Genomic DNA, 26202 nt, shown 5'->3' on the forward strand with positions numbered 1-26202 from the left:
AGAAAAAAAAAGAGAAAAACTAATAGCATGACAGAGGATCTAATATCTGGTTTTTTTTGTTTATATATCCTCTGTTTGTACGAGGAGAAATCTTGTGTATAAAGACGATATAATTGTTGAACGTGAAATTTTTAAGTTTTATTTTGATTTTCGTTGTATTTATTAATTAAATACGGATTAAACTAATTATGCATGGTAAAGAAAAGAATGGGTTATTCTCAAGGTGGATATATTCTCAGTTAGAATTTAATTCATAGGGCTGTTCATTTATTACCTTTGGCTTGTTGGTTATGTTATTCTGTGAATCTTTTCCAATATTCATAAAATATTAAAGAGCTAATTAATGTGCCAAATATTGAACTCCATTAATAAATTATTCAAGTACCTTGTGTGTTTTTTTATTTAAAAAAACAATGTCATATCTTAAATTCATAATCATAATCATATGTAAGGCAACCTCAAGCTCACGCCATGCATAGTAAGTTTGCAGTTCCCCTTTGATTTTTCTCTAAGCTTACAAGACAGGTTCATCTCGCCACTATTTATTACAAGAATTTACTTTAATTTGTACTTTCGTAAATAGTCAAATAATATTTTAAAAAAACAGTGATTATATATTAATTTATTTATTTTTTCATATTTTCTTAAGGCACAACGATGAAAAAAATTAAAGACTTGAGGTTGATATAGCTATAATACAAGGGAAAAACAACAAAATGGGTCAATTATGTAGCACAAGGGTTTTCTTTTACATGTTTTCGCATCAAAAACATAATTTCTATTCATTATCTAATTTTACATCCTTAAAATTTTATAACTTCATATCCATTAAAATTTTTAAAATAATATTTTAAGTTGGCATTTCTTGACATGAACTTCATGATGATTACTAATGCGAAGAATTGGATGATAGCCTCTGTCAATTTCAAGTTGCCCATTCATGCCCTCCAAGGTGGGGCCGTTGATGGATGCAAAGTTTTTGGTCATTATTCAAGGGTTCATTGCATTATTTTTGTCTAAAGATTTTAATTTTTTTTACAATAATGAGTCGTTTATGTCTTTAAGATGAATCATTACCTATCATAATCTTTACGTTGGTTCCATATCAATAACGTCATTTTCATTAACTTGGTATTATTTTAAAATCAAATCAGTTTTAACAGGTTAGTAAAGATTCTAAACAACAATAAAATTATAAGTTTGAAATTTTAAAAAGGCATAATTTCAAAAATAGCTCAAAATGTATATTAAATGGTCATTTTGGCCTCCAACGTTTCACTTTGGAGCAAAAAACATATTATTTAGATGAAAATTATTAGTTAACACACTATTGACACTTCAAAATAAGAGCATTTTTGACCTAAAATAGGGCTAAAACGCCTTAAGAAAAAAGGAACAAAGTGATTATTCTATCACATGTTATAATTTTTTAGCCTAAAATGAAATGTTAGGGGTTAAAATGTTTCAAAAAATAGAATAGGGGACAAAATAATCATTTTTGATAAACATTAAGGGGGCTAATTTTAACATTTTACCTTTGAAAAAGTACTCAAGGCTTATGCTCATATCAAGTATTACAGATGTCTATAGTGAGACACCTATTTCTACATTATGCTATTCATTCAAATGAAAGACACATAAAATGTAGTAAATTTGTTTTGTAATTAATAGGTAGGCTCATAATCAAATGCTTGTTGTGAAATCAATGTGAGTTTTTTGGTCAAATGGACAACCAAGTCTATTTGCATATAAAATTTGATTCCATGACTAATACCATCTCTCCTTTGAAAAGTTTAGGGACGGCTAGATTTTAAAGGGGCTGTTTGGTGGTCGGTGGGTAGAAAATTGGATTCGAGTCTTGGGTTTTGCCAGCAATCTTTCTATATTTAATACCCCCATGTGACCTTGCTGACTTTTCTCTCCTAATTAAAAAGGAAAATTGCTTAGGGCACGTTTGGGAGTTTCTTTTAAGTTGGTTTTTCAGGGGCCTTTTGCTCAAATTCTCTCTTCTCCTTTGACTGAGCATAAAATAGAATTGTAATGAATGTGTTCCCTGTTTCGTGGCGAAAGGAGGAATTAAGGAATGAAAAAGAAGCCTCGAATAATAATGGAATTAAATAAAGGGTTAGCAATTATAATGATGGCATGTGGGTCCAAATTCTTCAAATGAAATGTTTTAGTAGATACTTCAAATAAGGAATTGGGATACATGTAAATATAATAAAAGTTGAAATGTAATAAATATGGGCATGGCCCTTGATGTTGTAGCAATTGCATTGGCGTACATTATAACAACTAATAATTTCGTTTCGTTTTTCAGTCATGTCATGTCCTCCACTTCTTCATGTTGCTCGTGTGTAGAGCATGTCATAATAATAATAAGGGTAAATGGTCCCCGAGTATTAGTTTGTTGATTACTTTGACTATTAAAAGTTATAAAATGATCATTCGATTATAGAATGCTATTTTGTTGAGTCCCCCAACTATTAAAAGTTATAAAATAGATACATGACTATTCATATGTTCCAAACTCATTATTTTTCATTAAAAAGTTGACGGTCGTCTGAGTTGGACGTTAACCTGTTGACCAAGATATTATAAAATTATATTTTAATGATGTCTGCCAACACTGCCGCTACTTTCAAGCACTGACTCAACGACATAATGTAAATAGAGACCCGATCCACAAAATACAACTTAAAAAATTCTAGGATCAAGTTTTATTAAATCCCAATGAGCAAATTAACGTCTTACTCAAAGTCAATTTTTAACGAAAAATAATGAGTTTGGAACATATGAATAATCGAATGACTATTTTGTAATTTTTAATAGTCGATGACTCAACAAAACATCATCTTATAATCAAGGGATCATTTTATGACTTTTAATAGTCAGAGAACTCAAGAAAGCAACACCATATAATCAAAGAACTATTTATGTACTTTATAATAATAATAATAATAATGATGATGATGATGATGATGATGATGATGATGATGATGATGATGATGATGATGATGATGATGATGATGATGATGATGATGATGATGATGATGATGATGATGATGATGATGATGATGATGATGATGATGATGATGACGATGATGATCGATTAATCCAGATCAAATACTGTAGAGGTCAATCATAGAGACGACTCTCCTATTCTAATTGTTCCACTCATAACATCAAGATTCAAACTCCTGATATTGTTTAAGAGATTTAATGTTTTATCCCATTAGACTAACTGATTCTTGATAGACATTATTTTTTTAAGAAATAAAGTTAGTATTTAAAATTTTGAATTCGAATTTGATTTTTTTCAAAATAATTAAATTTGAAATTAAAAGTAACATTAAGTTATATTTTTCGTTAAAGTAATTGAACTCAATGAAAACTAATAATATGAAAGTGTATATTGTTTTTTTAATGAAGCTCAAGTCGAGAAAAATATAATTCAGTTAATTCTAATTAAACATTAAACTTGAATTAAATGAATTATATTTTTCTAAACTTGAACTTAATTAAAAAAATATATAATATGCACGAACTTTTGTGACTTCGGTGGTAAAGAAAGTGTTGTTATTATTTGAGATCACGGGTTCGAGTACCTGTAATACTAAAGGTACGAATGTCCAATGTCAGGTGGGTTGAGAGTTATCTTTGAACATATATTTACTACCTTGTGCCCCATATTACTCAAATATATATATAATATACACTTTCGTATGATTGAATTGTCAGGCCAGCTCAGTTGGTAGAACGCAAGGCTCTTAGCCTTGTGGTCATAAGATCAAGTCCCACGGTGGGCAATTCATAATTGCTGGAGGTCTTCTAAGGAAGTTGCTCACAACTTAGCGTTGGGAGCCAGCCTATTACCCTACCTCTCCCTTACCCCATTACATATGGGAATAGGGTCATTAAATATTTTTTTTCGTATGATTTTGACAAAGGGAATATAAGGTCGAGGTGTAAAATCATATGGTAACCAGACATCGATCCACATAAATATGGATTTTGCCATCGCCAAAATAAAAAGATGAGCCAATGCACAACATAGGTTACGTCTATAGAATACTTCACCAAAAAAAGGGACAAAAGCTATTCCCCGTATGAAGTCAGTCCGATTCAAGGAAGTGTTTAAAGTGCCCAGATGAGTTACAAACAATTAATTACTGTAGTGGGATGATGTACTAGATTTTTTAAGTAAGGTTATAGGTTTGAATCCTAATGTTTATTGGATGTCCCTTGTTCCCATATGTAATGGGGTAAGGGGAGGTAAGATAGTAGGCTACCCCCAATACTAATTTTTATGAATGAAGTAAATTGGGTTAGAAAGATCGTCCCTATAATAGTCCTTTACAAAACTCGATTTGAATTAGTCAATAAATAAATTAAATACCAATAGTTAATTAAAAAAAAGTGCGAAGACGAGTTATTAGATGCCAACCTTGTTCAAAAAGATGGGTTAGGTTGAATGAACACATCTCTAAAGCTTAAGCCATTAGAATATTTTTTTTTATCATGTATCGATATCTTCCCTATAATATCGATACTATAACCTATGTATTATTATTAAACTAAACATTTTAAACTTGTATATGTGGTAAGGTATCTATATCGTACAATATGAATGCCATATTTAGGTAATTTTGTGTAACCAAAAAAAGAAGGTAATTTTGCCAACTTTGAAGGCTTCTAAATATGCTCAAATGACCACTGAGCTTAATCTAATCAGTTGGTGAACTCATAAACATCATAATCTATGTGAGAAAATTATGGTGTCTTGTAATTCAACAGAGAATCAAAATTTAGACTCCGAAGTTCCTTTATGCATCCTTTATACAAATTATTAACTAGGCTTTAAGTAGTTTAACCACTATGCTTCATAAGGGTACCAAACCCCTTCCGAACCACCTTGAGTAGGTTTCAAACACAAAAAAGGGATCTGAATGACCATCTCTTAGTTTTTAAATTTTATAAATAGATTACATAAGTAATCAAAAATTATAAATAGATACCGTAAGTGACAAAAACTTAACTTCTTTTTTAAATTTGATGACCGAGAGTGAACACTTTTGAAATAAAAGCTAATTTGAGTAGCTTACTCTAAATTCAAATAGAAAATTTATTGTAGCTATACAAAACTTGGAAATGCCCTAATTATTCCAAAAATATTAATAAATCCAAGGTATCTATAAAACCAAAATGAAGAACAAACTTCAAGCTCTCAATTTCCGAAAGCAAATAAAAAAAAAAGGAAAAAGAGAAACCTATGTACCCATATTTGAATATGTACATTTGCAGGGCCATTTACCATTTCTCTCTTGTGGTGGGGGTGAAGATGAACTAATTATGATCTGACTGCATCTTCTTCTAAGACAACCTCTTTCTCGTGTCCATTATAGCATCATGTCTTCTCTTATATATTTCTTTCATTGCCTCTTGATACTGTAGCTCAATCATTTCCAGCTCCATTCTTAACTCCTCATCTTCAGAATCATCACAAGGAGATGAAGATACTGGATTCATCAACTTACTCTGAGCATCAACGGATAATTCTGCTCCATCATTGCCCATAGGCCCTGATTCAGCAGACATTACCGATTGAATGGAGCTAGGTTTATCATTCAAATCGTTGTTTGCAGAACAAAATGACATCTCAGAACCAGAATTTTCTGCCATCAAATTGGCACGAGACATTTTTCCATTATATTTCAAATAACAAGGACCTTGCTTTGTTGATTCATCAAATGGTCCTGAAGTGATTGCATCATGTTCTTGCGGAAAACACTGTTTATCTCTTGAAGATCTTCTTCTAGTTGGAGGAACCAGATGCTCAATGGGAACGCAAGGTTTACAGGTGGGAATGAGCTTCAGTAACAACAAATCAATCAATTCTGCTATGAACACAACATTTTGATCTGCTAGTTCCAGTTGCTCAACCATTTCACTTGAAACTGAGAGGGCAGTATCACTATCGAGGAAGAAGAGAATGAATATTTCTCACACGACCTGCATATATGAAACAAAGTAAAAAAAAAAAAGTGATTAACGTACAATTACATCTAAAGTGAGAACGGATATGATTCCTGTTGAGACCATTTTTTACCATTCTTATCAGCTATTCGAAGTATTAATGATACAGAGTTTTCATCATTTGTCTCTCCTTTTAACAAGAAAACGTTGCCTTTGTTTGTCCTTCTAACTTCAATGCCCAAGGAATTATCAAGAAATTTGATAACAGGCAGCTCATTATCACTATTAAGATCCTTTGTTGAAGGTCTATTCTTTGTGGAAGCAGGTGCTTCTGACATGAGGCAGCGGTCTCCAAAGCCTCCCATTTTGGGCATAACAATATCAGGGAGTGATAAGGGATGATTCTTTGCTGATGCATTTCGCTGAAGAAAGGGGTCCATTAAAAGCTCCTTTGCGGGTAATCTTTGAGGCGCTGGAACCAAACACTTCCCAATAAATAGTTTCATCTCTTGATCAATAACCTTAGAGAGGGCAGCAGGCTTTATTCCCTACAAAGTTTGAAGAAGAAAAGATATAGAGAAATGTAGTGTTAACCAGTATTCTCAAGCTAAAGTAAACAAAGAACTTACAGATGAAACTTTTTTATATATCTGGGCTGAATTTCTACACTCACTATAAGGATATTCAAAAGTCACCATCTCCAGCATGCACATACCAAAAGAATAAATATCCACCTACTCATCATAGTTCTCATCATACAGCACAGGTGCCAAAAACCCAGGGGTTCCTATCCCATAAAAAGATTCAGAGATTCTTTTACGAATGGCAGTCGAAAACAGGATAGATCAACATAAATGCAAAATCAAGAAAATGCGCATACCAGTGAACATACAGAAATAAATAAACTGATGCAAATTGAAAATATACCTATCACGCTTTTTGCATTAGATTGCTCCAAAACAGTAGCCAATCCAAGATCACCAATTTTAACTTCACCTTGGTTGCCATTGATGAATATGTTATCACACTTCAGATCCCTATGTATAATTGGTGGGTCATGACTATGCAGATATACTAAACCAGCTAAAATCTGTCTTGCCCAACTCTTCACTGCTTTCATATCGACCTTCTTGTGTTTCATATGGTACCTAAATCACCATATCACACACACTCAAGACAAGGATAATTTAATCATAAAACAAAGGGTGGAACATCAGCAGGGATATGAATATGATATGATAAGAGTAAACTTACTGCCTGAGGCTTCCTGAGGTGAACAACTCGGTTATAAAATTGACAGTCCTCTTTTTATCATCAATCCAAGAATTGTAAAACCGCACAACATTACTATGTTTCAACGATTTCAAGAGTCGCACTTCAGAATACAGTCTCTCCAAGTCTTCTGGCTTCTGTAGGACCTCATCAATCCGAACTTGGCTCCAAGCAACTTCAATGCCATTAGCTTCATCAAATGTTTTGTAACTGGTTGGTTATAAAATTAAGGAAAGGGATACAAAGAAAAGATCAATTCATTTGTAAAATGATTTGTCGTTTCTGCTTATACCATTTCTTTACCACAAAATTTATTAAACATTACAAACAGGCATGTTTGCAAAAACAGAGTAACAATACCCACAATCCCACAGATTCAGATAAAGGATACACTGTCTTGAAGGCACCTTTTCCAAGCACTTCATTATACTGTTAGAAATTATATCAGTCAACAAGGTGAAACAATAGTAGCCAACAGCATAACATTTGGTTCAGTTATAGAAAGAATGCAGGGTAATAATATAATTAAAATATACTGAAATTCAAAGCAAAAGAAAACCAAATGAACGAAATGCAAATAACCTAAGATTTCTAGTTGAAATATCAAATAAGCTACAAACCAATATTGAAAACTTCAGGATCATTTCCACATGCTCCCATAACAACCAGATTGATGTTAAAAAAAATTCAATCCAACTGATCAGAAATTTAATATTACCTTATGTATCGGGAAGTTGGATCGATCTCAAGAATGTCAGGATCAGGAGGCTCTGCATGTGCCTATCTTCTGAACATCCTGTTCCTACCATTTTCTATAAAATTGCAAATCCTGTACTGAAAAATACCAAAACAATCCAAAAAAAAATCAAATTCAAAATCAATAACTAAGATCACTTCAACATTACAAAAATCGTTCAATCAAATTAAATCCTAATCGTATTTAGCTACCATTGTATTCTGCAAAATTACAAAACAATTAATAAGCACATGCATACATGAAACTTACTACACCAAAATTAACCAAAAAAGATAACCTTGAATTCTACCCTGATACCAGATTAGTTTAAACACATTGTGCAATTGCAATCTTTAAACAGAAATATTGAATGAAAGAAAGAAATAAAATCTAAGAATAAGCTCCTGAAGCCCTTTTGGCTTGTAAATTTTGCTATAGACGTTCTATTTCTGTTGCCCCTCGAAAACTGCAAAAAGGTAAAAGCACAGGGAGAATCCAAAACATACATAAATCATAAAACAATGCCCATTCTTACGCAATGATTCTATGTTAAAGTAATATTATGCATTTTGGTTTGAATGCACTCTTCTACTTTTCGATCAAGGAACCAAGATAAACAAACAACATTAACCTGATCAGAATTAAATAAATACACAAACCAATTGCATCTCAATTGGCTAATCGAATCGCCTAAAATTAAGCAAATCTTTTATAAAAAAAAATTCTGGATACCTGGAGAAAAAAGAAGAGCTTCGCAATGCAAAATCAAAGAAAGAAAAATTACAAGAGAAAAGAAACCTAACCCTATCGAAGGGAATTGGGAGAAAACATAGAGATGAAAACAAAATGTCGTTTTGATAGTTGAATTGAAATCAATCTCTCAATTTTTTGTTTTTATTTTTATTTTCTCTAACAAACAGCGGAAGCTTACCAGCTGAAAAAAGAAACTCCTCTCTCTCTCTCTCTCTCTCTCTCTCTCTCTCTCTCTCTCTATATATATATATATATATATATATATCGTTATCTTTTCTAATGTCACACAGCACTTTAAAAAATCAATATTATAAAATATTTTATATTAATAGTTATAATTAAATTTAATAATTTTTTATATTTTAATTTTAAATCAATTTGGATTGATCATCTTATATGAATCGGGTCTAATAGCCAAAATTAATATAATATATCTTTTGTCATATGAAAAATATATTATATTTTAATGTATATATATATATATATATATATATATATATATTGGCACACACATGAGGGTATTGAAATAAAATATTTTATTTAAAAAATTATTTATAAAAATTTAATTAACTAATAATATAGGTAAAGTAGTAAATGATTTATATACAAATTCATTAGCTCATGTTTGATCATTTAAGAAGTAATTTTTAGTTGTTTATTGTTTTAAAGATTATATAAAATATTAAAATACGATTGATATAATATTTATTATTATTTAAAATTATAATATTTTTATAATTTTCTAATTGAATTGACACTCGAATAATCGATTACATAAAGTTTTATTTTGATAACTTAATGACAAGTTTTGATGAACTAAATATTAACATTTTCAACGACTTATTTGTTTTTGAAATATATTTAATTATTTAAAATGAAAACTATTCGTTAAAATTATTGAAGGATATTTTTAAACATATTATTTTTATTTTAAGTATATTATCCTTTAAAAGTTATTTGTTTCTTTTGTAAAGTGAAAAGAAATGCATTTATTAGACAATCTAACTAATACAATTTTAAGAAAAATAGTGAATATATTTTATAATTTAAATTCAGTACTTAATATTTTAGTTTGTAACTTTTTAACACTTAATTTTTCAGCACAAGTATTGTTTGATGAACTGGAAAATTAAATATTTAAAACTAAGCGTTGAATTTAAATTATAAACATGTTGAGTATTTTTCCTAAAATTAATTATAAATAAATAAAAATAGTAAGTGTGGAAAGAATTCACCATTGAATGATAAGTAAGTTTCTATCTATTGATGTTGGTGTCTCATGAGAAAGAGAGCTTAAGGAGAATACTTTGGGTTCAAGAGAGGACATGTAGGCTTAGGATTATTGGAGCTTGGACTCCGGGGCACATATGATACTTAAGTCAGTTAAAAGAATGAATAATAGAGTAGAAAAAATGACCAATAAAAAGGTCTCGGGTAAGATAATTTTTAAGTTAATCAATTAAGAATGTGGTTATGAGTGGGATGAATTAGTAATAAACTTTTACTAAGAATAAAGAATAAATGATACAATTGATTTAGAGTGATTAATCTTCCTCGAGGAAGTTTACAACCACTACTTTAGCCATTCACGTTAAAGATTTTCTCAAAATCACCAGTTTGATCAACCTTTGAGAACAATGTGTAACCTTACAGATTCTTTAAGATTTATACCTAAAAATCTTAATAATGCGAGAAATTACAAATAGCAAACTATGGAAAATTTTCACTAGGTAATTTATTTGTACATTTGATTTCTCACACACAGTACACTAGAATAAAATTTTCAATTATAAACAAGCTAGTGTTCATTGAAAGAAAGAAAATAGATACCAGTTGACCAAATGCCTTTGGACCATGATGTAACCAATGTAGCCAACAGAAAGATCCGGTGTAAGGGTCTCCAATTTTGAAACAATGGAAGAGTTATATTTTCCAGTCAACGGGTTCTCAATTTGCTCGCTTCGAATCATAGAATGTGAAAACTTAAACTAGGCTGCCTGATAGATTTAAAGTGGTACATGTAACAAGTAGCAGTCCCTGAGTTACAGCAGAGAAATACCTAATATGAACAGGTACAAATCCCAAGCAGCTTTTTCCTTCAAATCCATCTATAATTACTCGATCTTTCTAAAAGTATTAATGTAAGTATAACTAGAAAATGCAACGAAAAGCTTTCTGAACCTGCAAAACCAACATTAAAAAAATCAAGAAAATAGTTTCAAAAATATATACCAAAAATGCTACACTGGAGTTTCAAAATGAAAATGCTGAATCAAGTAGATGATTCAAAAAGACCTATAATAAAGAATTTCTTATGGTTAATCAATGAGTTATATAATTAAATTCATAAACAAAATCAGTAGATAATTTCAGAAAGAAAATGAGAAGAAATGTTGTTAAGTTTTCACAACAACCATTGGCCATGCTCAGTTCTATTAGTTTAGACTTTATTGGAAAACATACATACCAAACCCATTGGCTAGAGTGTTGTGCCATTGCCAGGTAGCTCTTCCGTGGATCCTCATTAAGCAAGCAATGCCTGAGACCCTTTGGATGTCGCATGACATCTAAACTTGAAATCCAAATGTCAAACAGTCCACTATACTTGCGCAATATGTTTATACTCACCTAATAAAACAAATGGGGACAAAATATCATAATTCAAAAATAAAGGCAAAAGCCCAGAAATAACATAATATGCTAAATCACATATAGAGAAAAGTTTATTAAGGCCACTGATTTGTTCAAGGGTCTTTCTCCTCCACTCACTCGATGCAATAACTTGGTCAACAACCTCTAATTTCCAGATTAACTCAACAAGAAAATCATTTCATTGGGTTCCAGGAACAGGAAAGAAGGAAAGTTGTCTCAACTTAAATTTATATCAAATAGATGGAGAGAAAAAGTCAAGAAAGAGAATTAGTACTAGCAAAATTGCTATTTAATTTTTATGACCAGCAATGGATTCAGGAGGATAAAAGAATTAGGCCATATCAAACCCTTTTATATAATTAAATAATCAGAGGAAATGAACTGAGATTAGAAAATTTAGTTTTTCAAAAAAAAAAATTAACGAAGAAAAAATATCATGCAATCAGCATGGAACCAAATTAGCAACCAAAAGAGAAAAATGGAAAACAGAAAAACTATTTTACTTAGTATTGCCGTCTTTAACAATATATGTTTAAAAAAAGGTAGAAAAGCAACTTACAAGTTCCCAAGCTTCAATATTTCCTGGTGCAGAATCATGCAGGAACTTGCTGTTAATATGAGAAAAAGAAAAGTAAAAAAGAATTCAGCGGAATCTAAACCATTATTATTAATGGTGAACTTTCTGATTGAACCAAAAAATTGTTGGTGGCTTAGTTTTGTTGCTTAGCATCGTTGAGGTAGATAGAAAGTCAATCTGACTTTTCTTATGTTTACATAAATTTTTTATTAGTGTTACTCGTGAAAATATTGTTATAAAAATATCATATTCTCTTTTCAAATAATAATGAAAAAACGATGGAAAAGGTGAGTTATCATTAAATAGGTATATGTAGGCAGTAGCACATTTTATTTTCTTCTAATGCTTTATGCTATGAACAATTAAAATGTTACTTCTGTGAAATTGAGTTGAAGAATATGAAATGATTTTAACTTACACTACCCCACGATGCACATCACCATGGTTGCAATGACCCGAAACACCATAGCCATCAAATGTAATAATCTGAAAAATAATAGAAGCACGGATAAGAGAAATAGGAAATGAAAGATCTTAACAAACAAGCAGTAACAGAAAACTTTCAAATGATGTATATCACTTCCACTCCCAAATGCATCCATCACTTAGCATAACTTGGACAGTTGGACATTTTATACAGTAACATTGAAAAAAAAATCAACTTAGAATGAATTAAAGCAACCAAGCATGTAGGTGAATAACCAACAGAGCCAAGAGTGTACCACATCAATGACCAGACCATAAACCTCCTCTTCAATGATATTTGCCAATAAACCATGGTTCCAGACTCGGCCAAAACCATCCTGACATGAAAAATAAGATTATAAACTCCTACTAAATCTTTTTATCAATTAACAATAGACTCTAGATTAGATAGGCCTGGAGCTATATCCAGCCAAACAAGTTTTTGTATTTTTCACTGCATTTGAAAAAACATCAATTTCCAAAAGCAAACATACCAAATTATGAATAGACCGGTTCAAAATCCATAAACTAAAAGAGACTTAATAGTATAACCTGAAAATCTGGGTGGTCCAAAACCTTCACTCGATCAAGTTGAACCTGAACTTACAAATTAAAAAAAGCTAAAAGCACAGTATAGATGGTAGATGAAGTTGAAAATAGAAAAGATTTCATGAGATGCAAGGATATTTTTTAGCTAGAGAAACCCAGAATCAGGTTGTTGTATGTATTAGAATACAAGGATTACTTCAGCAGTTAGATCCCATCTATGCTTTGTAGGATAATAAAATCACCTTGTGAACTACACAAGCACGATAAAGCTCATCTTTTCTAATGCTTCCCATGCCATCTGCATTACCTGCACAAAATAATCAAGTCGCATAATCTCATGGGTGGGGGAAAAAAGGAACACTATCTTTGTAGAACACATGCCAATGTTTTTGTTTCTGACCCCTACCATGTTCTTTTCCCTTTTGAAGAGGCATAGATGGTGGCTGGACATATAGTCTAATGGTAATACACGAAACTACCACTTGGCATAGGAAAATGGATTCAGACCATACACTAAAAGAAGAGATAGATGAAAATAGAATCTCCCTCTGAAGTAGATTAGAGTATTGTTAATGCATATCCTGAGGTATTGAGTAGGCTACATTTCATTAGTATTGCCTAATAAACCCTCTGAAGCTGCAATGAACAAAACATATTGTGGAAGAGATTGATTACAGCTTACCTTTTTTAATTGGTTAACAGTTTTAAAACTACCATTATTATGGTCAATAAATTTAAGATGAGCAATTTTAAAATAAGAGACATTTTTATGGTCAATAAATTTCATAATTCTTTTGCAATCAAGGTGTAAGCTCCTATAGTTTCCCCTTTCATGTAAGACCTTAAGCAAAAAAGGAGAATTTTAATGTGAACACCGTGGAAAACTCAAACTCTCAGTTGTCGACTGCAACAGACATTTACTTACACAGATATGAAGGCTGGCATCATTTGAAGTAAGATTCAAAAGAAAAAAGTTACAAGACAAAAGAAATATTAGAAAGTAAAAATATCAGGCCACATAAGGATGAAAATGCAATACCAATAGACATGCATAATAGGAAAAGAGTGTGCCCTCTTGAAGTCAAGTAGTTTATTGTTGGTGAAAAGAACCTGCAACAGAATACATCATTATAATAAATTGATATAATCAAACATTCATAAATGGAACTTTCATCTGAAAACTGATCTTCAAGAGCAAAGCAGTCAGTTGTATTGCAAACAATTTAAGGGGTAATAATTTAAATCAAATCAACCATTTGCAGATGAAATTGTACTGGCTACTGATATTATCCATGAATTGACTCAAAAACAACCTAAATCAAAATGTGTGTTTCGATACAAATGCAACTACTAATCTCATTAAAAAAATGAAAACACCAGATAAATAATCCACAATGACACCAGATAAAAAATGAAACAGTAATTGATGTATCGGATTCAGTCACTCAATCATTTTCTGATATTATCGGTAAATTCACTAAAAAAATCCACAATGACAACATAAAGAAAAAAAAAGGTGCATGTGGACACAAATGCAACTGCTAATATTTATGAAAAAAAATTGAAAACACTAAATAAAATGCATGAGCTTACCCAAATAAACTGATAATATAGTTATTGATAAGCATTTAGTCACTCAAATCATTTTCTGATCATTAGATTTTAGTTTTAATAGCTTCTGAAATTCAGAAAACCAAGAAAAGAAAGATCAGTAAATAAAACAAACCAAGCGAGAAGTCAATTCAACATGGAAATGGGAAATTAAAGAGATGTATTCAGCAGCTTACATGGATTCATCATCAGGGTGCGCAACAACCAGCAAGACATTCTTTGAGGTTAAAGGTGAACCTGGATACAATGTGCATATACAAATTTAATTAAAACGAAATTAACATGTTTTTGTAGGAATAAAAATCTAAAAGTAATGGAGCCACCTTCATTTAAAAAAGTGGGTTCTGAACGGGAGAAGAAGATCTTCCAAACAGATGCTACCCAAACAACCAAAATTGAAAGAATAATCAACATCCACCCCATACGTAGAAAATATTCACAAAAATTAGAAGTAATCAAATATTTATCATAGATCTGCCGGCGGGAGAAACAACAAGAATTGGGAAGGGGTAGGGGTAGGGGAAGGAAACAGAGAAAATAGATCGATTAAATATCTGAAACGACGTCGTTGTGGTGCTGAATTTTCACGAAGAGTAGTAAAGGAGGGCGAGATGTTAGCAACAAACTTGATTTATTTGTAAATGTTATTATGTTAGATCTACATAAGTACCAACTGCAATTTTAAAAAACATCATTTGACTGAATTGTAATATAAAATTTTAAATTAATTTTAACATTAAAATTAAGAAGAAATAAAACAGCATCTATATCAAGAAAAATAATAAAAATTGAACTTAGTGAGAGGTTTTGTAGTAAAAATGAGTGTTGTTCTCTGGAGGATTTAAATTGTCATTAATAATAATGTGAGTGACAAAATTGTAATAATTGAAAGTTGAATGATCATAATCAAAAGAAAATGAAACATAAGTGACAACTACTATATTTTACCTTATTTTTTATTGAGCGAATTGCATCAAATATATACAATTTACAAACTTAGAACTATCAAAAGAACAATGACATTAAAATTCAATAATATTTTTTAATATATTATATCGAGTTGTGTATGAAATAGATGAATGTACAATTAAATTTCGATAATTTATTTAAATATATTTTCACATTAAATTTGAATTAATTTTTATATTTTAAATTGATAAATAGGGTGATATAATATCGTGGTAGATATAAACTACAAGTTGATTTAGGAGATGAGAGGTAAAATGTCTTAAATAATGTTCAAAGTTCAAATTTTGACATTATGAATTCAACAAGTTAAATTGATAGAATTGTTCTTATAATAGATGTTTATGATACCAAATTAGATTAATCAGTCAATAAATCAAAAGTAGGTACATGTTTAAGTTATTAATCCAGAAATCATAGTTTGAAAATATACCTCAACTTGTGTGACCATGAAGTATGGAAAACAATTGTATAGACTATAGTGCCACTAGGCATCCATCTAATTCAAAGTCTTAAGTTAATCAAGACTGCCACTAGTATCTAGATTAGGTTAACTGTTTTACAAGGAAACAAGCCGAAAGGCCCCCCTTCTCAAGTTTTGCATTAATTTTCAGAAGACTGACCCTGTATGAACTGTTTTTGTTAAATATCTTTTCAATCAAGGAAGCAATCAAGTATCATCCATGGCTTGAACTAGCATGGTAAGAGTAACTAGCATTTCACATTGTGTCTCTCCATTGCTAACCCTTGGACGCTTTGCTCAAAGCATCAAATACAGTCTGCAGAGTAATCTCCTCGACGATTACCACCTTATCTCTTGATTTAGAGCCAGAACCTATTGAAACTTGCCTTCTTTTGACTCCCAAAACCTGTCATTTGGGAAGAATTACAAGTTTTAAGACAAATGGAAAGGGGGACAATGCATTGAAGAGAAAAATACTTCATGGAGGAATATGGTACGAAGATTTTGTATAACATCGCTCTAAATAATATGAATATGATACGAAGATTTTGTATAACATCGCTCTAAATAACCACACATATCTACAACAACCACCATCCATGGTAAAACTTGCTCTTCATATACTTTGCATTATCATTTGAGCCATAAACATGAACATATACAGACTACATTTCTCCAAGAAGAATAAAAGCTAAAAGCCACAATCATCAATAACTTCCAAGTAATATATCATGGGTATTTGGGTAGATTCAAGTATTTTTGTACCCAATGTGGTTCCGGGTCAGTTTATTAATCTCATTCATAATCTATTTAGTCTTATCCTTACTTCCTCAGTGCTACAAACCTTTTTTCCAAGCTAATATATTTACAAACAATCATCTCATTGTGCACCAAATGAAGCGGAACATCGAATGACACATGGAACAGCTACATTCAAATCTACACTAATTAATTAAGAAGCTAAAAGTTTCTGATCTTTTGTATCATTGCGATGGAAGATTATGGCGGAAGACCAATGGAACGGGAAGTTCTAGTTGACTTACTTCAGTTCAGGGCTGCGAGAACACATTGCAGGCAAATGTTCCTAGAAGAGCAATCAGATTCTGATATTAAGACCAGAATACTTAATTCTCAGGGCAATGTTCTTTTGCCATGATTCTTTAGCACGGGGAAACTTAAAGAAGAAGATTGTTTCTAACAAGCCGGTGACACATATATCCCAAAGATGGACAGGCACAGTTCAAGGGTTCCTAATAAATGGATTCATTTTCTTAAGATAAGAATCCAATCTCACCAAATGATGACTACAGCAATGCTATATTAGCTACCTAGTTAGAAAATGGGTTTTCATCTTTGGAATTAATAAAGGAAATAAAAAAAGATACTTTTTATGATAGTTAACAAGATATTCATCTCAATAAACCAAAACCAATTCCTCGATCGGGGAGAAAAATAATGAAGCAACAAAAACTGAAGAGAAGGAAGAAGGAACCGACCGAGCTGATATAATCAAGAAGTGCAGCGTTGGCTTCACCGTCTTTGGCAGGCGCATCGATCTGGACCCCTACAGCGTCGTCGCTGAAATCTGGGCTCATCCCAAAATTTTAAAGAAAAGAAAAACTCCATTAAGGTAAAGAATAGGGATCGTGAATGGTAGAAACAAAATATGGAAATTTGAAAAGAAAATTGGGAGCAAAGAAAGAAACTAGTGGACCGGTGATGGAGGAAGATTTGGCGCCGGGTTTGGCGTGAATGGTGATGGCAACAGACGAGGGAGGAACCGAGCGGATGGACGATGGGAATTTGTAGTCATTTTCAGAGGGACGAGACGGCTCTGCCTTCTGGGCTTTGGCCTTTCCCTTCTTCGCTGGAGCCATTTCTTTGTTTTCACTTCAAGCATAAACAGCAGGACATGGAGAATTACGGTCTCCTCTAGAGCACGCTTAGTTTTAAAAAGAATCTTATTCCGCCTGACGTCTCCTACTTTAAAATAGGACGAGGGTTATAAGAAATCTTAGAAAAAAAAATGAAAATTTAAAGTAAAATTATAAGGGTAATTCAAGGTTAAAATTACATTATTATTCTTTAGCTAAAGGTAATTATATTGTATCAACTAAAAATGGCGTTATGGAACTAATTCGAAGAAGGGTAAAAAATACCTAAAGCTATGCTCCCTCCCTCGAACTCCCCTGACCCCTCGCCACCAAAAGAAACAACGTTGGTCACCATGATCCTCCGGATACTGCCACCAAACCCCCCCCCCCACATTGATATCTCCTCCCCCATGGACTGTGAATCTCTTCCTCATACTTCCTGTCCAATCGTCTCCTATAAAGATATGCTCACAGGCAACTCTGATGGCCACCCCAATAATAAGAATGAAGACCTTGAAGATGTTGATATTGAACTGTTGGAAGAAGATATTGCCATTGGTTCTTTGAACGGTATTACCAACATTGATTTCTCGGAACATTGTTGGATATCTCCTTAATTGGAGAGGTTCTAGAAAATTCTAGAGTTTTCTGGAGAAGTGTAGAATTTTCTAGAATATTCTGGAGAACTCTAGAGAAGTGTAGAACTCTCTAGAAGCTTGTGGAATCCTCTGAAATATTCTGTAGATGTGTAGAAGCTTGTGGAAGAGTGTGGTATCCTCTGGAATATTCTGGAGATGTGTGGAACCTTATGGAAAAGTATGGAAGAATATGGAAGGGAATGGAAGAGTGTAGAGTTTCTTAGAGTGTGTGGAGCATTATAGATAATTAATCTTCACCATTGGATGTAAGTAATCTCCACCATTCGTTATGGAGGTGGAGTAGTATAAATAGGGGTAAGAGACTTCATTCTAACTATCCAAGAAATCCAAGCTTGAGAAACTAGATAATTTGAAAGTCTCTTTGAGAGAGAAGAGAGATAGCTTGGGAAGTCTTTATCCTCAAGCTTGAGTGAGTCACCAAGTGTGAGTCAAATTTGTGAATACATCATTGTAATCCTACTATTATTTTGTATAGTGGAAGAATCTCCAAATTAGAGAATTATACACATGTGCTCTCTTTACTATCCTTAATATCTAAGTGGCTATCTTAACTTCACGAAGCGGGAAATACCGTAATTCCCAATAGTGGTATCAGAGCAGGTTCATCCATTGTCGTAATTAGCTCGTGTAGTTCAAGATGGAGGACAACGTCGCTCTTGATGAAGACATGTTCAAGCTCACAACCAATAACTACTCATATTGGAAGCCGATGATGGAGGACCACCTGTACTGCAGAGATTTGCATGAGCCCATCATCTACAAAGACAATGCAGAAGGAAAGAGTGATGCTCAATGGGAACTACTAAATCGGAAGGCCGTTGTTATGATCCGTAAGTACATTGATAAAACCCTCTTTGAGCATATTTATACTTATACAAATGCTTATGAATTATGGACAAAGCTTGAGTTCATGATTCAAAAGAAAATGTCTTGTAACAAAGCCAATTTAGTTCGACGGTTGGTGAAATTGGAGTATAAGGATGATTAAAGTATGATTGAGCACTTAAAAAATTTCAAGGGGCTCGTAAATCAATTAACAAAAACCAAGATGAAAATTGATGATGAGTTGCAAGCTCTTCTACTCCTTAGTTCCTTACCGAAAAGTTGGGATACACTCGTTGTTACACTTAGTAATTCAGCTCCGGAAGGAAAGCTCACCATGGATATCGTTGGTGATAGCCTCCTTGGTGAAGAAGCAAGGATAATGGAATAAGGTGAGTCTATTTATCCCGAAGCTAATATTATTGAGAATCGGGGTAGGAATGAAACTCGTTGACACATCAAAAGCCGATATCCACATCAATCTCGAGGTAAATCAAAGTCACGCTCGAAGATTACATGCTACTACTGTAGAATGATGGGCCACAAGAAAATGAAATGTCGATCCTTCAAGAGACACCAGAATGCCGGTAATGTTAAGTCAGACCAAATCAGCCCAATGAAGAAGCAAGAAGAGAATAGTACTACTACTGTAGTATCAAAAGAAGATCTGCTATATTTTGTTGATTAAGGTAATATCCTAAACATTGCTTATGATGATAACTCTTGGATTGTGGATTCTGGTTCTTCATTTTATGTTACTCCACATAGAAGTTTCTTCTCATCCTATCGAAGTAGTGATTTTGGTACGGTGCAAATGAGAAAACAAGACATGAGCAAAATCATCGGGATAGAAGACATTATCCTGACGACAAGCACTGGATGCAAGCTTATCTTAAAAGATATGAGGCATGTTCCAGCCATGCGCCTCAATCTTATCTCTGCTGGGAAGCTAGATGATGCTGGTCTGATAAATTACTTTGGTAAAGGAAAGTGGAAGCTCACCAAAGGAAACCTAATAATGGCTAGAGGAAAGAAAGAAAGGTCATTGTACATGATGCAAGCTAAGCTCTACAAAGAAGAGGTAAAGATCACCACTGAAGATGTGGAGATATAGCATAAGCGACTTGGGCACAGTGAGAAGGGTCTTCACATGCTCGCTTGGAAATAACTCCTACCTGGCGTGAAAGGTAAACCACTTGATCCTTGTGCTCACTGTTTAACTGGAAAACAACACAGAGTTGCTTTCCAAATATCTTTACCGCCTATAAGGAGAAAAACATCCTAGACCTCGTATACATCGACGTGTGTTCGATGTCCAAGAGATCAATAGGTGATGTATTGTATTTTTTTCACCTTCATTGATGACTATTCAAGGAAGGTGTGGGTGCACCTGTTAAAATCAAATGATCAAGTGCTTGATGCATTCAAAGAATTCCATGCCCTAGTGGAGTGTGAGACCAGACGGAAGATCAAGTGTGTAAGATCTGACAATGGAGGTGAGTATAGAGGTCATTTTGAAGCATATTGTAAGAAATATGACATTAGACTAGAGAGGACTCCACCCAAGACACCACAATTGAATGGACTAGCATAGAGAATGAATATAACTATTAAAGGAAGAGTTCGATGTGTGCTCTCTCATGCTAAATTACCCAAATCATTTTAGGGAAAAGCTATAATGGCAATGGTTGACATTGTCAACCTTACACCATCAATTCCCTTGAACGGAGGCATCCCAGAAGAAGTCTGGACGGGCAAAAGGGCTTCATAAAATCATCTCAAGGTATTCGGGTGCAGGGAATTTGTTCATATACCCAAAGATGAGAGAGCCAAGCTTGACGCAAATACGAAGGCATGCATCTACCTTGTAACACCCCCAACCCGTACCCGATCCGGATACGAGTTCGAGATGTCACATAAAACAATATTCTTACAAAATATCAGAACATTTGGACTTATATTAAGAAAGTACGATAATATAATGTTGGATTATATTTCGTTATAACAAATTTAAGGAAATAAACGTTTTTATGAATAATACTATATTGTATGAATAGTACTGATATTGTGCAAATAGTACCGTGAACAGTAATGAACAATACCAATGCTAAAAAAAATTCAGAATGCTACAGGGGTATCGATACCCTGCTACAGTGTATCGATACCCTGCTACAGTGTACCGATACCCTGCTACAGTAATTTCGACCAACTTATATAAAGCTTATAAAAATTTAACCTTTCATCACTATAAAGTTACCATTTACATAAATACATTTAAACCATTACAAAACTCAATCATATGATTTTACAAAACCGATTAGAGCGTATCGGAATCAAATATTTATTTACATGTCAACACAATTTGAATTACAAAACACAAACTATTCAATTCTTTTCTGATCTGATCTTTGGAAAGGAGAAACTGACTTGTCTTGCATAACTTTTATCAATCTTCCTCTTCTCGGAACCTACGTGTGAAACAATCACACGCTAAGTCGTTGACTTAGTGAGGCATAAATAAAATTATGATATAACTGTAACTTCTACAATGCATGAACACTTAATACTACCATATCATACAAAAGTATTTATTCTTTCCTGTAACATACACACACATGTGCATATCATGTAACATAACATCATACATATATACATACTTAATCCCATCATTTACATGCTTATCTTTACTTATTTTATCATCACTAATTTCTTTTTATACCATATCAATATATAATGTAAACTCTAAATCACACCAATGCATAAACCATTACCAATCTCATAGAACAAATACACCTATGTAATTATATTATTATTTTCATTTTTATCATCCTATGATACTGAACTTATCATTTATGCACGTCATATATCACAGACACCATTTCACAAAGGAACACATATAATATCATATCAAGTTCTTTATTATCTTTAAAGCCCATGTATATTGTTGAGAACTTAAGGTATGTGAGTACATAGAGGTTGTGCACTATGCTATCACCACAGCTCGTATAAGGTCCACTGAGTGGCATGTGAAATCTGTGTCCCGAAGGACCTATCCATATGTTCCTAAGAACATAGGTAACTGTCCATATATCCCGAAGAACATAGGTAATTCTGTCCATATGTCCCGAAAGACATAGGTAATCATGTCCATATGTCTCAAAAGACATAGGTAACCCTCGACTCCTGCATGCCAACTATACCCCTAGCTCTCGTATCACCTAACATGGGCATTATCATTTATAATTCATATCATTGCTCTTATAATCACATATATCTTTTCTTCTATCACATACCACATGTACGTGTAAACATCTATCTCATATCATATAACATGTATCACAGTTTCATATATGCACATAGTTCAGTTTTACATATCTTATATCACATGTTCATATAATCCCTTATGTTCATATCACATAACTTATATAATATTCTCATGTAATCAAATATGTCATTTATACCAGTTCACATGGGTTATCACTCAAACATGTATTCACATAGGTCATGTAACATATACGATAATAAATAACACATATACTCATATTCAATTATTTATACACACATAAGAATCACATAACATTTTAGAAGTTACTTCTTACCATAATAACTCCGTCACTGGCTCATCGCAAGCTAATGTTTGATTAATAACATAAGCACAAATTAAACTGCACTCACCTTAGCCTTACTTGCTTTGATTATATCCTAATTCTTTAATTGTTCCGGAATGAGATTACGTTCTATATCTACATAACAATACAAGATCCATATCAATATTCTACTTGATATACTCTAATATTCCCTTTTCTAAACTAAAAGAAAAGATCAATTTCCATTTTCCCTTTGAAGTGTATCGATACACACTATAGTGTATCGATAGATCCCTTTACTGGTGTATCGGTACACTGCCTATGTATCGATACACTTATTGCGTTCGATGTTTCTTTATTTAAGAGTGTATCAGTACATATTGAATGTGTACCGATGTACTTTGCCCAGAAATTGTATTTTAAGCCAGAAAATTCCTCATTTTCAGCTTAAATTCTTCATGTTTCATTTCCTTTTCTATTCTTAACTCAAGTACATATACTTAAACTAATTTCTACTCATTCAATACATTGTTAACCTCAAAATTCCTTATTTCATATGAAAATCAATAATCATACCGAATTTTCAAGATACTTTAAATCTAATTCCATCACTTCATATCTCTTATTTAATTTGATGACAAGTCAAATTTAGTTTCAAATTCAACTTATCAACTATTTTCCAGAAATTCACTTAAAAACCCATTCTCTTTAATCTTTCATAACTTCTTCATGTTTTGATTTTAAGACTACTTAAGCTTTCCTTAAGCTTAAGTATCACCTAAGGATCAAAACTCATACTTAAAATCAACAAATAATCAAGTAATCATAAAACTCACCTTTGCTCCCTTGGTTCACGGTGGAGAAGAAGAAAGCAAGAAGAAGAAGCAGAGAGTTTTCCAAATAACCCACTACGTGTTTCTCTCCTATTAAAGGGAAAAAATATCTTTCATGTCAAATGATCATTTTGTTATTTAATTCCTTTGATTATTACTAACAACTTTCATGAAATATTTCCAAATAAATCATTGAACTATTGAACTATTCTACTTTAATCATCAGATTCTGAAACTTCACAATTTAGTCACTAACCCGGTATTGAGAATGTTACATACCTTCGTTCACCTAAGGATGAATTCAATTATCGGCTTTGGGATCCAGTCAATAAGAAGGATGTCCGTAGCAGAGACGTTGTTTTCTTCGAAGACCAAATAATCAAAGATATCAAAAATTCAAAGAGACCAAGATTGAGAAGCAGTTAAAGGATTCATACAAGAACTGGTCAGACAAAAACTGATCAGACATGATGATCAAGGTAATACTAACAAATAAGTTCGAAGATTATTGTTAAGGTGTTGGTTTGCTACTACCTCCCAATTAAGTGTAGAATTTTATAGAATATTTCGGAGAACTCTAGAGAAATGTAGAACTCTCTAGAAGCTTGTGGAAGAGTGTGGAATCCTCTGGAATATTCTGGAGATGTGTAGAAGCTTGTGGAAGAGTGTGAAATCCTCTGGAATATTATGGAGATGTGTGGAACCTTATGGAAAAGTACGGAAGAATATGGAAGGGAGTGAAAGAGTGTAGAGTTTCTTAGAGTGTGTGGAGCATTCTAGATAATTAATCTTCATCCTTGGATGTAAGTAATTTCCACCATTCATTGTGGAGGTGGAGTAATATAAATAGGGGTGAGAGATTTCATTCCTAACTATCCAAGAAATCTAAGCTTGAGAAACTAGAGAAACTAGAGAATTAGAAAGCCTCTTTGAGAGAGAAAAGAGACAGCTTAGGAAGTCTTTATCCTCTTGCTTGAGTGAGCCACCAAGTGTGAGTCAAATTTGTGAATACATCATTGTAATCATACTATTCTTTTGTATAGTGGAAGAATCTCCAAATTGGAGAATTATACTCTTGTGCTCTCTTTACTATCCTTAATCTCTAAGTGTCTATCTTAACTTCACGAAGCAGGAAAGATTGTGATTCCCAACAAACATATTCAACATCTAGCTATCAAAAGCATGGATCTAGTTCTTGTCGTCAAAATTCTTGGTCACATGATCGGATACAACACGCTCCACAATTAGATCTATAATATTTGGAAACCCTCCCACCTAATCAAACTTATAGACATCGAAAATGATTTATTCTTGGTAAAGTTCAGTGACAACAATGATTATCTCAAAGCCCTTACCGAAGGCCCTTGGCAAATTTTCGGTCACTACTTGACTGTTGGACCCTGATCGATAGACTTCTAACCGTCACAGGCTCACCCAAGTCGTCTCATGACTTGGATTCTCCTACCAGGACTCCCTGTAACCCTTTACAAAAGAAGTTCCATTGAAGCCATCAGTAACCAAATTGGTTTGGTCGTCAAAATTGACTACCAGACTGATAACAGATCTCGTGGTAAGTCAATATCAGTCTCTACAAGCCTATGGTTTCGAAGCTCATTTTTAATGGCTGAATTCAAGATATTGAATATGAATCCCTCCCTACGATTTGCTTCAATTACAGGTTCTATGGCAACCTCCAAAGCTCGTGTCCTAAGCTACATAAACCCGTTAGCCCACAAGATGTCTCAGAACCACAAGCTCATCCACCAGCCACAAATGTCAACCCTACAGTTTATGGATGATCGTAGAGAGGAAAAAGCAGATTTCCTGACCACATACTCCCGTTAACCTCCCAGAGAGGGCAATGATTCAGCCACCACTCACGCAACCTTTTTTTCGAAAAATGAAGAAATGGATAATTCTAGGAAAGATTCTTCCGTTAATAATGCGTTGACCCTTGATGAGAAATGTTAAAAAATATTAACATTTTCAGTAGCGACTTTACTTAGCCTTATATTAGGTTGTCGTATAGTAGAACTACCCTACGACTAGGGATAGGTATGAGACTCGAACCCGACCTGACCGGGTCAGTTTTTTTTTTAAAAAATCGGTGTCGGGTCAAGTCAGGTTGGGTTGGGTTTAGGGTGAAAAATACCCGACTCGAAAAATATATATGATTTTACCTTATATATTTAGGAATAATTACAATAATATCCCTCTACATATTTTTTTAATTAAGTCGTTGTTTTTATTGAATAAAAATAATATTTTTTATTATTTTGGGTCGGGTCGGGTCGAGTTTTTAAGTTATATATCGGGTTTGGGTTCGGGTTGGGTGGAATATTGTTTTGGTCGGGTCGGGTTAGATCTTGGGTGGAGGATTCCTTGTTCTCGGGTCGGGTCAGGTGGA

The 26202-nt window shown here is 33.0% G+C and overlaps 2 protein-coding genes and 1 pseudogene across 3 annotated transcripts; all 3 read right to left on the reverse strand.

Moving 5' to 3' along the window:
- Positions 1-5107: 5107 nt before the first annotated feature.
- On the reverse strand, positions 5108-8057 carry LOC120184633 (annotated as a pseudogene).
- Positions 8058-10624: 2567 nt separating this feature from the next.
- Positions 10625-15089, reverse strand: LOC120184626 (N-acetylglucosaminyl-phosphatidylinositol de-N-acetylase-like). Of its 2 annotated transcripts, XM_039189040.1 has the most exons (10): positions 14915-15083; positions 14768-14828; positions 14020-14090; positions 13223-13287; positions 12984-13028; positions 12689-12769; positions 12385-12452; positions 11949-11997; positions 11205-11365; positions 10625-10918 (listed from the first exon to the last, which is right to left on the reverse strand). In XM_039189040.1, exons 1-10 carry the CDS (start codon positions 15012-15014, stop codon positions 10852-10854), a joined length of 768 nt encoding a protein of 255 aa, XP_039044971.1. In that variant the 5' UTR covers positions 15015-15083; the 3' UTR covers positions 10625-10851. The 2 variants fall into 2 exon arrangements, with proteins under 2 accessions (XP_039044971.1, XP_039044970.1); XM_039189039.1 differs by lacking the exon at positions 10625-10918 and having other exon boundaries at positions 11028-11365; positions 14915-15089.
- A 1020-nt stretch (positions 15090-16109) lies between these two features.
- On the reverse strand, positions 16110-17949 carry LOC120184624 (UPF0235 protein C15orf40-like). The gene is made up of 3 exons (XM_039189036.1): positions 17735-17949; positions 17517-17605; positions 16110-16426 (listed from the first exon to the last, which is right to left on the reverse strand). Exons 1-3 carry the CDS (start codon positions 17895-17897, stop codon positions 16298-16300), a joined length of 381 nt encoding a protein of 126 aa, XP_039044967.1. The 5' UTR covers positions 17898-17949; the 3' UTR covers positions 16110-16297.
- Between the last annotated feature and the right edge of the window lie 8253 nt (positions 17950-26202).

This window comes from Hibiscus syriacus, unplaced genomic scaffold (genome assembly GCF_006381635.1).
Source record: "Hibiscus syriacus cultivar Baekdansim isolate YM2019G1 unplaced genomic scaffold, ASM638163v2 tig00112925_pilon, whole genome shotgun sequence".
NCBI classification, from domain to species: Eukaryota; Viridiplantae; Streptophyta; class Magnoliopsida; order Malvales; family Malvaceae; genus Hibiscus; species Hibiscus syriacus.

What these genes read in the sequence shown, in the direction of transcription:
- LOC120184626 (XM_039189039.1), bottom strand. Translation starts at nt 15,014, where the DNA reads ATGGGGTGGATGTTGATTATTCTTTCAATTTTGGTTGTTTGGGTAGCA. An exon ending in CACCCTGATGATGAATCCAT is followed by an intron (nt 14,091 to 14,767) that starts GTAAGCTGCTGA and finishes ATTCTGTTGCAG; the next exon opens with GTTCTTTTCACCAACAATAA. An exon ending in GTGCTTGTGTAGTTCACAAG is followed by an intron (nt 13,029 to 13,222) that starts GTGATTTTATTA and finishes TTGTAAGTTCAG; the next exon opens with GTTCAACTTGATCGAGTGAA.
- LOC120184624 (XM_039189036.1), bottom strand. Translation starts at nt 17,897, where the DNA reads ATGGCTCCAGCGAAGAAGGGAAAGGCCAAAGCCCAGAAGGCAGAGCCG. An exon ending in CAAATCTTCCTCCATCACCG is followed by an intron (nt 17,606 to 17,734) that starts GTCCACTAGTTT and finishes GGATGAGCCCAG; the next exon opens with ATTTCAGCGACGACGCTGTA. An exon ending in TTCTTGATTATATCAGCTCG is followed by an intron (nt 16,427 to 17,516) that starts GTCGGTTCCTTC and finishes CCCAAATGACAG; the next exon opens with GTTTTGGGAGTCAAAAGAAG.